The sequence below is a fragment of the Anabas testudineus genome, chromosome 14 (assembly GCF_900324465.2).
Source record: "Anabas testudineus chromosome 14, fAnaTes1.2, whole genome shotgun sequence".
Taxonomy (NCBI): Eukaryota; Metazoa; Chordata; class Actinopteri; order Anabantiformes; family Anabantidae; genus Anabas; species Anabas testudineus.
Window position 1 is genome coordinate 18,166,647 of NC_046623.1, and position 14,867 is coordinate 18,181,513.

At 41.4% G+C, this 14,867-nt stretch overlaps 1 protein-coding gene across 2 annotated transcripts in view; it reads left to right on the forward strand.

Moving 5' to 3' along the window:
• Positions 1 to 14,867, forward strand: part of jade2 (jade family PHD finger 2) — a 157,162-nt gene that overhangs the window by 128,735 nt on the left and 13,560 nt on the right. Inside the window, exon 12 of one of the 2 annotated variants that reach the window (XM_026372017.1) lies at positions 5,735 to 5,866. The exons of the other annotated variant lie outside the window; for it this stretch is intronic. Within the exon in view, the coding sequence (XP_026227802.1) occupies positions 5,735 to 5,866 (132 nt within the window). The remainder of the gene's footprint in view (positions 1 to 5,734; positions 5,867 to 14,867) is intronic. 2 annotated transcript variants of the gene reach the window in all.

The following is a 14,867-nucleotide window of genomic DNA, read 5'->3' on the forward strand; positions in this document are numbered from 1 at the left end:
GGTCAACAGTAGATAAAAAGAAGCTTATCATAGAGATAAGTATCAGCTGTGTTATAGGTGGTTAAATAAAACTGTTAGGAAATGCTAATGGCCGGTGTTTGTCTGGGATGGTTCTAGTAGTCGTGACCTGCAGCTGTCATGGCGATGACGGTGAAAGCTTGTCGTCATGGTAATACCATTGATGTCGCTGGCGTGGTGATGGTGGTGAACTCTTGAGTCTGCTCCTGCGGCTGTTGAAGTGCTCAATGTGCAGTGCTCATCATTCCTGAGGACAACTGCACACACATCTCTGCACTCAACTAAATCTTCCAAACACATTCGCACACACTCTGACTAACACACACACACACACACACACTCTGACTAACACACACACACACACACTCCGACTAACACACACACACACACACACTCTGACTAACACACACACACACACACACACACACACACACAGACACACACTGCAGAGCTCCTGACTCAGCAGATTGCTGCCATCAGGTACCGGGAGCGAAGCTGCTGGCACTAAACAGCCATATCTATTCACACTGCCACGGGAGTTAGATTAGAGAGGATAGCTGCTGTGTGTGTGTGTGTGTGTGTGTGTGTGTGTGTGTGTGTGTGTGTGTGTGTGTGTGTGTGTGTGTGTGTGTGTGTGTTACAGACAGAGCGAGCAGCAGAGAGTGAACGATGAGGTTGTCTGCTGTAATGATTTGTCATGTCCCTCACCTTGTAGCTCCCTTTTTTCCTCCTCTTTCATCTCGCTCGTTTAGTTTCCACTTTTCATTTCTGTTTATCTTCTTCTTTAATCTGTTTTCCTCGTCCGTTTCTCCCTTTCTCTCTTCTTCTGGTGTCCTTATGAAGTTATATTTTCCCTGGCTGTCTCATCTGACGCCCTGTTTTAGTCGTTCGTTCTTCTTTGTCCTCTGAAAGTGGACGGCTGTTTGCCCAATTGATCAGGTCAACATGTTGGATACATGCTTCACAGCGCTCAGTGTGTTTAAAGACGTTCTCAGTGTCCCTGTGTGTACTTTAAAAAGACTATATTTGTCAGTATTTATTTCATTTTTTGCTGTTAAATTGATCTGACAGCTGATTCTATGCAGCACAGCAAGGTTTTACAACTGTGAAATCAGATTCATCAGGAACCTGTAGATACCCTGAGCTTACCCAGTAACACTATCCTTTCTGCTGTCATCTCCCTGCAGGCTTCTTTCCATGTGGAAAACACACACGTCTCTTCTCTACCCACCTAAAACAGAACCACCGACCTCTGTCTGTCGCTCTGTCTCTTCTAGTTCTTCATCTGTCATGTTAAACCTGTCTGACGTGTCGAGGGATGCTCTCGTCATGCTTTGTGAATACTAGCATGTTACCAGCGAGGCAGACAGGCGGACGGGCCTTCGTTTTGTAGTCGGACATGCAGGCGGAAAAGCACAGAGAAAGTAAAAACAGCAAAGAAGTCGCACAAACAGAGTCGAACCGGAGCACGACAACATGAATGAATTACAAATAACGGAAATAGTTCAAACATGAAAAGCCAATTTCAGCAGCAGAAGTCAGAAAGTCATGAATAGTGGCTGATTTACAGTATTATTAGTTTGACTTTCATCAGATAAGAATGAGAAATCAGAGTAAGGTGAGGTTTTAGTGTCAACACTCAGTTGAACCTGTGATTGAATTATTTATTATTTAAACTTAGATTAAAAGTAAAAAATCTCTTTACTCAGTTATCAGATGGTAACTTGTTGTCTCTGAGTCTCTTTGGATTTACAGGAACTCATTAGACTGTGTACAATAAAAACTTTCACCGCTGTCGCAGTTGAAACATGATGGAGAAACTGGGTTTTGACGACACCTGTCTCAGTTCAACACAGCTGATCAGTGTCAGGATCATTTATACCTGTGTGTAGAGGAGATCCAGATACACATTAAAATACAGGTTCTGTTATATTCTGTTGGTGGAACATGTTCTTAAAGCACACACACACACACACAGTCCACAGTATTATTGTTATGCAGGACGTGTACTACATTTACATTCTGGCTCAAACCACACTGTGACAAGCTGACAGTGGTTAGTGTTGGCCTCTCTGATCTGCCCTCAGCAAGTGTGTGAGGAAGCCAGCAAAAATAAGGATTAAGGAAGAGGTGGATGTGAACGGACAAAGAAGCTAATGGGATAAAAGAGAGGGTGGAAGAAGAGAAGGGAACGGGAGGAGAACGTGAGCGTGAAAGAAAGGACAGAAAGGACGAAGAGAGGGGAAGAAAAACAGTAGGAGAGACACAAAAACTTTCTCACATTGCACTAATGAGCTCAGGTAAGAAATGGGCCACAGTGGCTACGCACACGCAGACACACAAACAGACCTAGAAAGAGGGGAAATTAATCACAGACTTCAAAAAGACGAATCCCCCGGTGCTGCTGCACCTTCGAAACAAGAGAGCGAAGGAGGGTTTGGAGGGATAATATTGCAGAGAAGGAGAGGAAGGCAAGAGAAGAACGTAAAGACAAAAGAGGAAGAAAAACACAGATCTGACAAAAATGTGTTTATAAAGGTTTCCACTGCTGATAGTTGGATTTGTGCTGAGATTACAACCTGCAGGGGAAAAGCTTCCACACGTTCAAGCTGAGCCTTCAGGCGTCCTTGAAAACCCAAAGACTTAGTTTTCCTCCTTTTCAAGCAAAGGAACTTATAAAAGAACAAGATCAGATTAGAAAAAACTGGGAAAATGTTGAAAAATGGTCACTGGGGGATCAGAGGATAAGATGGTCCTCCTGTCAAAACAAAAAAAGACAGAAATTACAATTTAGGAGAAGAAGCGTTCCCTCTGGGAGCTCGCTCGAAGATCCCCTGGCGTTAATGGCCTCTGCAATTTCAGCAAAAGCCATAAAATAAATTGGAAAAAGGGGGAGAGACGACTTTTCTGTTTGGTCTTTTATAAATGCTGCTCATAAAAAAAGTTTCATACAGTATTCCTGTATGTTCACACTAACTCCACATGTCAGAGGATTTCAGGCAGCGACAAGTCCAGGACCTAAGACCCTGCTCAGCTTTATCTCAGTGCATAATTTTAGTTTAAAGTGTCCGTGTCACGTTTAATTTAGTTTAGTTTATAGTTATATTTCACATTTTACTCTGAGCTCCACTGACACAGGATTAAATAAGAATTAAAAATCTAAGTCAGAGCTCCTGACTAACAGGTTTAACGAGGACAAACTAACTCACTGTTCCTGCTTCTTCATTCACGTCGTGTTTCTTACACTCGTAACTTTTACAAAGAAATTTCCAGCTCACCGAGATGATCCATCATGAACCTGGAAGTAAAACTCATCCCCTCTTTTCACACCTCATTCCATCCCATTTCATCTTGTGATCAGCATGCACGCTGTCAGGTTCCATAATGCGTCTGCATTGTTTATTCTTCCACTTCACCTTACATTTCATTTCTGAATTACAGCACGAAACCCGTCGAGCATGAACATGAACGCAGACACTGAAACTTTAAGGCCAGTATAAACATTCAGTTCACACTAATGTTGGTGAACATTATGTATTGTGCTGCTACTCGTCTATACTTTCTAACCTGAACCCTAAAACCAGGTCTTAACCCTCAAACAGCCCGTTGAACTGAGTGGAGCGATGTGATGTGATGGTATTAGACTAAAATGTGTCGACACATCTACAGAAAGTATAAGAGAGTTTAAGAACACACACACACACAGACACACACGCTGGTCGTCTCAGTGTGAAATCTCTCTCTGGTTTCTCTCGGCTTCATTCATGCACGTCCTGCTCCTCCATGCTAAAGCAAGCATGAGGACAGCCTACTGCTGCTGTGACACACAGATACACACACACACACACACACACACACTGTCAGCAGGAACAACACATCATTTTAACTTCAAGCTAAACGTGAATTATTTTTATTTCAGCACTACTGTACGTATCCGATCGCCCTACGGTGACTGCTGAGTCCTGCACACACACAAAACCAAATAAATCCAGCTTCTAAACAATGAACCTCCAGGTGCCGCCTGCCGTGCTCGTGCAACACACACACACACACACACACACACACACACACACACACACACACACACACACACACACACATACATGAACATGATCCACAGCAGCAGGAGAGTTAGTGGCTCGAAGGCAGGACTCAGTGTTTGTGTAAACAGCAGGAGCCTGTTACAACAAGACATCCCAACAATAAGGGCTCCATGTGTCACCGAATGAGACACACACACACACACACACACACACAGATCATCACTGTACGTGGCTGCATGTGCGTGCACTTAGGCCTCGAGTGCATTTTGTCTTTCAGTAGAATCACGTCATAAAAAGTAATGGTACTGAATTTAGAGCTGAAACAATGATCTGATGACTTTTTCTTTCCAGTACTTCGATCTTTTATTCAGCTTCAGCTTCCAGTAACATCATCACCGTATCGGGCTGGACTGTCAGGTGTTGTTCTTATTTTGTCTTTTTCTCATGTCTACACATCCTTGTTTGTTGTATTACCTGCCACACTCTCAGCTGGAGGGAGCGAGTGAGGTCTCGTGGAGTGAGAGGACAGCTCGCAGCAGGGAGCTGCTCTGCAGGGCTCTGCTACATGTCATACAGTGTGTGTGTGTCAGCATGCTCGCAGACCTGAAGACCAACACACAGCTCGTGTGTTTGTGTGCAATTTGTGCAGTAAGCTCTGTCCTGGGAGGCTCAATCTGACAGTGTATCTGACACTGTGGTGGTTTTGTTGTTTTTCCGTTTCAAAAAAGTCTTTTTTTACTCAGAAAGATACGAGAACAGGCTGCACAGTGCTTCCACACAGAGATCTGAGAAGCCCAGGAGTAGGTTCATCAAGGCCCCGACAGCCTTACCTTCAAACGTAATTATTAAAGTACCTTTAAAACAAGCATTAACGCGTCCTGGGTATTTCAGTGTTAACTAGGGAGACCAGATTTAGATGAACTGTACAGACCATCTATCACCAGAGCTCACAGGAGGTGAGTCACATTTTGGCCCCGACACTGATGCAGCTCAAGGCGCGAAGCTGTCGACAGTTTTTATATAATAACTCTGTCAATGGAAATAAAACTAGTTGGCTCCTGACTTTTTTATGTCTTTGGGAATTATACATTTTCCGACTGCAAGTAAGATCCACACTTCTCAAGGTAAAATGGACAACATTCGTAGAGCGGCAGTATTCCTGCAGACATCAATCTTCCATAGGGTCTCAGAGAGACTACATCAATCTTTTGTTATTCTGCTTTCCTGTTAAGTCTCTCGGCATATGGGCAGTTAGGAAGGAGTTACTGACTCTGTGTGTGTCTAAGGAGGGACGCGTCAGTCTGGATCCTCCTCAGATGAACAACACCTGTTGCACTGGGCTTTATTTCCTCTTCTGCAAACACAAATTGATTTGAAACTTTTATCAGTGCCTGATGATGATGACTTCAGCTGAGTGCTCCCCCTGTACAATATCAGTCACAGTATTATTGTGCACATATTTCAAATGATTACATTCACATTTCACACTGTTTATCCTCAATTTCTCTGTCTCTCAACTTTTTACCACCTTGTGCTTCTGTCAGCTTGTTGTTGAGTTGTTGCATAAATTGTAAAACTATTTCCTGAAAAGCCCACAGATACTCAGAAAACACATTCAGCAGCTGATTAGCATAAAACTTTTTTTTCTTAGCCCATCTTCTGTCTCTCTGCAGAGAAAACCCAAAAGGGAGAAAAGAGGAAGCAGAATGGAGTGAAGGAGAAAGGGAAGGAAAGAAGGAAGAGTAGTCCAGAGAAGAAAAAGGAGAGATGGAAGTCAGAGAACGGCTCCCTGCTAAAACAGATAGGTACATTGTGTTTGTTTATGTGTGCGTGGGTGGGTGTGCGCCCTGCAGTGTTTGCAGCGTTTCCAGTCTGATCAAATGCACCTCATTGGTTGAACATATGCCTATGTGTGTGTTTGTGTGTCCATATGAAAGCTCCTGCTGACAAAAGGTCAGCACATTTATAGCCTCGATGCATCAATAATTTATGTGAGGCAGGGTGTTAATGCATCCTCATCACACGAGATAAATGCAACAATAAGACAACCGGGACATTGTGAACGTTTGACATCTCTGCATAATATTATTTGATTTTGTTCTGGAAACTGAATCACAGATTCATCAAGAGAGCATCAGCCTTCAACCCAACCCTGTTCAACTAGCTTCTGTCAACATCCTTCCTACGTCTCTTCTTTTACAAACCTCGTCAGCGTTGTCGTACATTATCTGTGTGCTGATCACCGCAGATCAAGTGTCAGGGGCGATGGTAAAATCTTTAATAGGAGGTGACTGCAGCTCAGCCCAGCAGGTCCGATCGAATACATCAGTGTGTTGGCAGTGTAGCATCACTCAGCAAGAGACAGAGAGGAGAACACAGGTGTGGGAGAGAGATACAGTCAGACAGATCTCTGTAAATCATCCAGGACACTAAGAGTAAAAGGCTGGTTCTCTAGAGTCTTACACTGATCTTAGCAGATGCTTTATTCCACAAACCTTCATGCGCTGTTTCACATGTCAAACTATAAAGAGGCAAAAAAAAGTAAGTGAACTATTTGCATAAATTGGTCATAAAACGTGATCTGATCTTCACCAAATATCAACAAACACAGTATTTCTTAGTCTGGGCTCTGACTGGACCATCCAGAAGCTGCAGTTTGTGTCTCTTGTGTTTATAGTAGATTTACCTTCTACTGAGCTTCAGCTTGCAGATAGACACCTAATTGTTGCAGTAAAATGCCAAACATATGGTGGTTTCCATTTGTCCAATATGATAAGTGCAAGTGTGGTAACACTTTATTTTACAGCTCCATTATTTTCTAGTTCGGTGCCAATTACAGGAAAAACAGAGACAAAGAAAAATTCTATTTTATTTCTAGTTACTTTATTATTGACTTTCAGATTGGAAGAAATGTCAAAGATTCATTTAAAAATTGTGAGAACACCAACTGATCACTCTCATATGAACATTTACTGGATGGTTCTTTCCAACAAAGATCCTGTGACGATTACTTTAATTTATGTTACTGCAAGTGACACGAGGACACGTGTTGGCGTCTGAGTGACTTCCTGGACTGAAAATGTTATTAGATCTTTAAAAAACAAACTGGAGTGAAATGTGAATATGAAGCAGAGAAAACCGGCACAGAAGCAAATGTAAAACAAATGAGAGAAAGAGAGAGAAGCTCTGTCAGTGTTAATCTTTGTCATTAATAAGCATCTGGGAGAGACACAGTGGCAGGATAAGAGAGAGGGAGGCCCTGTCACTGCCGGTCGTCATCACCGGCTGGAGGAGGATGGATGATAATGGTTGTCTGTCTTGCTTGAAGGTGATCCATTCCCCGCTACAGATTATCACAGCTTCATACGATGCTCAGACGACAGATATTAAATGGAAATTGAGCATACAGATTGATGCATGTAGATATGTGTTGGTAACATTGACAATTTAGGGGCACTTAGCTGACACTTGTATCCACAATGACTTGAAGAGAACGAGGAGATAAAGGCTCAGCGTCGTGCTCGAGGACACTTGATAGACTGCTGATGGACACACGCTGCCGCTGTGCTGATTGAATCTGTAGCTTTTAAGCTGTCAGCACGAGACGAGCCACCTGCCCAACTATTGAGGTGCAAATGAACATTTCAGTTTGTCCATCACAAAGCAGTGAGAGATGGTTTATTATTTTATAATATTATTTTCCGCTGCACTGAAGTGACATGTTTGGCCTGAGGAAGGCTATGAATAACTACGTTTTGTGGCTGAGAGGTTGAGTTTCTTAGGAAATAACCCAGGTTCATGTTACCAAGAGTAGAAATGTGTTGACTGATGTGTTAATTCAGCGTCGCAGAAGCCTCTGTATTTGAGAAACATGGGGATTTCAGATCATCTGCATTCGTTTAGGTTGACAGGCTTGTTTTCAAAGTTAGTGTCTGCCGTGTCAGTAATGCCGTGTTTCATGACATCCTGAAAACATCTTCAGTTCATTTAGTCTTTTTCTTCAGATGTAGCAGCTTCATGTGACACAGATCTGTGACAGTTTGATGAACTGGTGCTGTCGGTCGTAGCGGATCCAGGGCGTTCTTGTCAGGATCAAACAGTCTTTCCTCCTTTCCTATCATTTCACATGTTCCTTCATATGTTACATATCAAAATTACAAACCATTTAAAGTCATTTGAAAAAGGTGACAACCAGGCATGTGAATGATTAAAAGAATAAAGATCAGATTGAATCTAGCAGAAAATGTCAGGTTAAAAAAAAAAAACATCAGTTAAATGTACAGTGCCTATAACAAGTATACATCAGATCTACAGCTTATCAGTTCTGCACATTGTTCGACCTCCGTCCAGCCACCTCTTGCAACTCACCTTTCCTTAATAACTGTATCATAACTGTAACTGTAAATAACTGTATTTTTAGTAGACAGGGTCAGTATTTCACGTGTGATAATTCCTTCTCACGAACACTTTTAGATGTTTCTATAGTAAACTGTGACCAATGAAATTAGAACTCTCTGGTGCAGCATTCAGGTGCATTTCAGAGACAGAAACATTTTAGCTTTTCCCTCCATGTGTTGTGTTATAATCTCAAGATAAACACAAGAAAACATGATACCCTATCTCTAAGAGAAAAAGAAAAGGTCATGATCTAATATATGTTTTTTGTTATTGTGTAAAAAAACTAATAATTAAAATGCAAACAATGAATTCAGTTCACAGGAAAGAAACTCGAGCTGTGATATACTGTATGTTTGTGTAGGCGGATAAATGGAAAACAAAGTCCTCCATATCTTCAGGCCTCCTCTAAAAACAAGCTCCACTGCTGTTCATAGCTTCTATATGTAGGACATCAAGTGGGTGGACTAGTCTTACATAATACCTGTGTATATGTATTCAGATCTAATAAGTTATGAATATATGTGTAACAAGCTGTGGGAGCACAGACAAAGACTGAACATGATTAATATCTGTGAGCCTCAATGAAAATGAGTTATGATGTGATGGAGAACAGTTTTCTACAGGTCAATGAGGATGTAAATAGAAAAACAAACATGGACTTTATCTTTTAATGATGGACAATTGAACACACATGTCAACATACAACATATAAGACACATGAAAGTATTAAAATCACATGAGCAGTGCACGTCGGCACAGTGAACACGGCACTAAAGCGACTTGTAAAATTGTGAAGAGCTCCGTTCCTTCCTGTGATCTCAGAAAATGAACATGACAGAACGCTGCTCAAAGCGACACAAACCACCCGACAAAGACTTCACACTGTCATCAAAGAGCGACACCCGGAGCTGCTCCGGTGATAACGAAATGGGTTCTGACTTTGAGGGATAATAGCACTTTGGTAAAAATAAATAAATAAATAAAATAAAATTAGAAAACCCTGTTTCCAAAAAACATGTTCACCTGTATAAAATGTAGATAAAATGCAAATAATTTAAAAGCTATATTGAATTGAAAGGAATAAAACTGAATATGTGCTCATGTTGAAATCTGATGCCAGCAACACGTCGGCTCAGGGTTTGTTCACACTGTGTTTTGACACTATACATATAAATAAAACTGTTCAGGGCCTCGTGTGTCGTAGTGTTCATCAGATGTTTGTAACATGTTTTTAATGTGAACTACCCTGTACCCGGATTCTTTTACCATGATTCACTACTTATATGTAGAATGTGGTTTGTTCTGCCGTCCTGATCTGGATGGAAGCATGTTGCTCCAAAACCTGCAGATATTGAGATAATTGTTCCCTCACAGCTGTACAAGCTCCCGACGCCTTGTGCAAGATGAGACAGACTTCATTTGTCGCCTTAGGTTCACAGTCCCAACTACAAACAGCACAGCAACGTAACAAACAGAGCAGCTGAGACGGCAACATAACACGGTACACAGCAACAAGACAGCAACAACACAAATATAGAACCTCTAACGTGTTGCACAGTTTATTCAAACATGGCTGAATTAAAACAGGTCCCCACTATTAGCCATGCTAAGTAAATCAATAAATACTCAACATGAAACATGCTGGTAACTCTGTAGTTGTGAACATACACATATAAAGTATTTCCCAGAGGTGGTAAGTACATTTACTCAAGTGCTGTACTAACTGTAAGTAATATATATTGATGTACTTGTATTTTACAGGAGTACTTCCATTTTAAAATATCTTAAAATATAAACTGAGCACTTCCCATTTGAAACTGTAGGGGAGATCTGTTTTAGTTTGCGTTCTTCATTCTTACATTTCCCAATAAGCACTGATGTGGTGAGTCAAAGGTCAAACGATGTTCAGGAGTTTAAACTCTAAATTCAATTGAAAAGGGAAAGTTTAAAAATAAAGTCAAATGTAATTATAATGTTACTGTATTAGCATCTGCTTTATATAGTAAATTAATGAAAAGTTTATTCCTAAAATAAACTTATTATAGTTTTAAACTAATACTTCTTTTCCACTGCATGTTTCCTCAAACAGCAATTAGCATTGTCAACAGGGATCATATAATAAATATTATTGTTTTATTATTCTCAATTTATTATTGAGCTCCTGGGCTGGTGGGCGTCTGACTGAGCAGTAAAACAGTGATTGTCTTAATCCTGTGACGATGCACAGAGGTTAATGTGCTGTGTAAAGACTCTAGTCATGAATCTATCTGATGCTCCAATCAAGACACCGTGTGGCTGAGATGTTAAGAGCTTTTCACCCACACAAAGAGATGATCAGCGGTGACGCAGCTCTGTCTCTCATTTCCGTATTTAACCGGACCGGCCGTCACAGAGCCAACAGTATTTTCCTGTCAAAGTGAACATGATCAATAAACGGGACGATAACACAGCGCAGGAGAATAGTTTGGCTCTGCCTCGCTTGCTTCCTGTCCAGATATTATCTCCCGCTCTTTATTTATCTCTGTTTGTGTTTTTCACCAGGACACAGTCTCTCCCTCTTTCTGTTTATCTTTCCATCCTTCTTCCTCTGTCCTAGTCTTTCCACCTGACTGCTGAGGGATAAGGGCTGTAGCTTGATGTAGAAAAGATCCTTAGAAATCATCACTCACATTGTGTTTCCATGACAAACAAGCCCTTCTGTGCACGTGTTGTGCTTCTGTTGTGTGCAACCGTATCATTTGTCTGTGCGTGTGTGTACATTATGTTTTCTTTGGTCTAAATATACACACACACACATATACATCATTCCTCTCTCAGCGTGTCGTCTGTGTGTTTGTCTTTGCATGCCGTATGTGTTCATATCTCACGAATCTCTGTGTGTGTGTGTCAGGCCATCTGTTCTCTGTCGGGTCTGCTCCCGTCTCCCAGGGCTTTGTCTTGCTCTCAGTGTTCTGGGATCAAGAAGACAGGCATGTACCATAACTCCTTCTCAGATGTACTGTCCCCTGTCCTCCTGTTGATTAGTGGAGCCCATATGTTAGTGGTGACTGAAGAAGAAACATTGTTGAGAAATCTTTCTGGTGTCGGCCACTGACACCTGAAAGAGGAACTGAGCAGAGTCGTCTTTAAAACTGACGTCTCAGTCGAATCTGCATGTTACGGTTTATATTTACTGGAAAACATCCACAAAGAATCAAGGATGGAGTGAAGTTACTGTTGTTATTCCCTGATGTGCAGCATCTTTAAACAAGTCACTGTATAAACAGCTTGTTTCTGGAAGTGCTGTTTGTTCAGTGACTGATTATCAGATATCATTTGACAGAAACGTTTGAATTTTTCCACTTTCAGACGAGAAACCAGGCTAAAGGCATTCCAGCAAGTTTATGGATCAGCAGTGACGTTGTAGCCGGATAATACCTGGGACAGAAGTAAACACATCAGTTGCTAAGTAAATTTGGTTTGTGTCTACTGATGACACATCTAACGCAAGCAAATGCCCTTTGAGTCCTGTCAGAGCACAATGAGAGGCTGTGAGGGTGTAACAGAAGTACACAGATATCTATATAACAAGCTTGAAAAGACGGACAAGCTGTTTAAAAACTACAAGAGGCTCAGAAGGAAACTACGGGTGCTTCTTCCTCAGCTCCACCCAACTCCACACATGCTGCTGTGAGTCGGCAGTATCTGTCAGTTTATACAGTAGTACTGTTACTAGTACTGCAGTGAATAAGTGTACTTAGTAGTTTAATCTTTACTAGTTTGTAAAGATTAAAGTCTTGTATTTCTTTCCATTATTACCAATGGTAACAAATGATACTTGTGTTTTCAGACTGGAGGAGACGATGTGTACGTCCAACACGGCCTTTTCTCAGTACTACTGTTGAATCTCAGTAATCTGTGGCTCCATTATTTTGTGCTATTCTGTGATCTTACCTTTTGTTCAGGTATTTAGTTTGCTCTTTTTCTGCCTGCTGCACTTCTTGTGTCTCCTCATCGCTCTGATTGGCCTTCACATCGCTCCGTTGCTCCTCCTGCATCTTTACTGTGTTTCTATCTCTGTATTTTCTCATGGAGTTTCCAAGGAGACGGTTGGCACCGAGAACAGAGAGATCAGATTGTAGTGAGGGCTTTAGACCTAGCGGTACACACACTCTTTCTCTCTCATGCACAGGCCTGGTTCTGACCCCGTCCTGCTGTTGGTTCATTGCTTACACTGCAGGTGCTGTTTGGTGATGCCATGCTGGGGTTTTGTACACAGGCACTGAGGTTTGCTGTAGTCATGTAATAATAGGGGACTTTAGGTGGATTCCACTGCACCAGAACCTCCTGATGCATAGCTTTAGCCCGCATTAGCTCTGCAGTGGCTAACAGGTATAGCATCCCTCTAGTGCAGCATGGCATGTGTGAGCTGTAGCCAAAAAAGGAGGAGTCCGTTTAAAAGGCACAGCTCCACTTCCAGTGAGCTTCAGCTGGGTCCTCCAGCAAATGTGAGGAAGAATAAAATAGACTAATTTGACTTAGTTTTATTTTAATCTGCAATATATTTTATCGAAAAAACATGCTTTTCTCCAAATAAGAATACACAAGCATGAAAAACCAAAACCCACAAAAACACAATAACATCAGTCTGAAAATCTACTGGGATGTAACCACAGCACAACGATGCTCCGTTACGTTAAGATATAAATATTTAACCATTTCAATGTGCTAAGCTTGTCAGTCACATAAATCTATCAGATTTCTTTAGTATATAGTGAATAATGTTAAGATGTGACAGAACGCAGTGGCATGTTTTAGGTGTGCGTCCTACTTTCGTCTCTGGACTCTCTCCTCTGTCACCCTCTCCTTCTTCCTCACTGTGCTGCGTCATGGAAACGACTGGCTCGTGTGTTTCTGTTTGTGCATGTGTGTTTGGAGGATAGCTGGTGTTAAAGCCACCCTAACAGCACCTCCTGCTGTCTTTCTTGGCAGTTCATTATAGGCAGTGAAGATTTATTGGGAGGCTGGAAAGACGGCAGAGAAAAAAGAGAACAAAGATTAAACCACAAAAACCTGTGCACGCTCCTCTGTATATTTGTTAATGTGTTTGTGTGCAGGTTTTCAATCAATATTACCGGCATTTGTGATGATATTTATATGGTGCTATGGGTTGTTAAGAGGCAGTTGTTCCCCAAAGAGGATTTGACAGACTCTCAGAGTTCTTGTGTAGAGGTTAATGGTTGTTCCTGGCAAAACAAGAACACTAAATTTCATTATTTTTCCATTCACTAAATGATAAACCCTCCGGAGTTCAAGATCATTTTTGCTCGGAATAAAATTTAGCCTGCCGTTATACCAACATTTTCCTCCGCTCTCTTCGTGATTGGTCTAAAACGTATTAAACGTTGAACGTTGTTCAGCAGAGGAAACAGCTTCGATTATTCTTTGTCTACATGCTTGATGCACCGATTGAAATTTTAAAATCATAGTTTTGATAGTTTTCTGTGGTTTGTGATATCTAACCAAAACAAAGAGCGTAGTTTAAAACTGTGATCATATATGGAGTCTCATATATCATACATGTTATTTATCTGGAAGAGTTGAGTAACCTGGTTGTTAATTTCCTCTCTACTCTGGACATTTTGGGACGCTTACAGATTTGACCTGTCTGGTGACAGTGCACTGATTTCTGGCTACTCTGGCAGAAAGTTTATAGAATTATAACTATAAAAAGTTTAGTTATTGCTAATGTTAGTTAACATTAGCAATTTGCTTTTCTACCAAATCTCTTCAACCCTCACCCAAATACATTTGGGTCCTGTCTTGGCCTCAGTATATTCTGGTCTTGGTGATGACTTGGTCTCAGCTTAGGTGGTCTTGACTACAACACTAAGAGGCAGAGCATGATGCAAGAAGTGCACTAGAAATCAGTGTTTTCGTGGTGATTTGTTGGTCGCCCACTTTTTGGAAATGCTCTGAGACACAGTCGCTGTAGTCAACATGCGTCAAACACAAGAAAACTGGCTTGAAAAGTAACATTATGCTCAGGGTCAAGTTTAAAGCAGATGGTTAAAACAAGGAATAAAGAGCATCTGTTTTATCAAGATGCACTGAGTGAAAGGACGGGGAAGCCGAAATGTGAACTCTTCTGTGGGAACAGGAGACAAGAAGCGCGTGAACCAATAGATTCCACCCCCATTCTCTGTTCTCCTTAAGCCTCGATGTCTTCACTGCATTGTGTGTGTCTCAGAGTAAGAAAGACTAAAATGCCATAGACAGACTCACGCTGCTTTGGCAGCACTTTCACAGCCCACAATGATAGAAAAGGAGCCATGAAAATCTCCTAATTATACAGACAGACAAACACTTCAAACGCAGGAAGCTTTGTCTGCAGCCTCACACTTGCACATGGTGAACACACACTTCTGG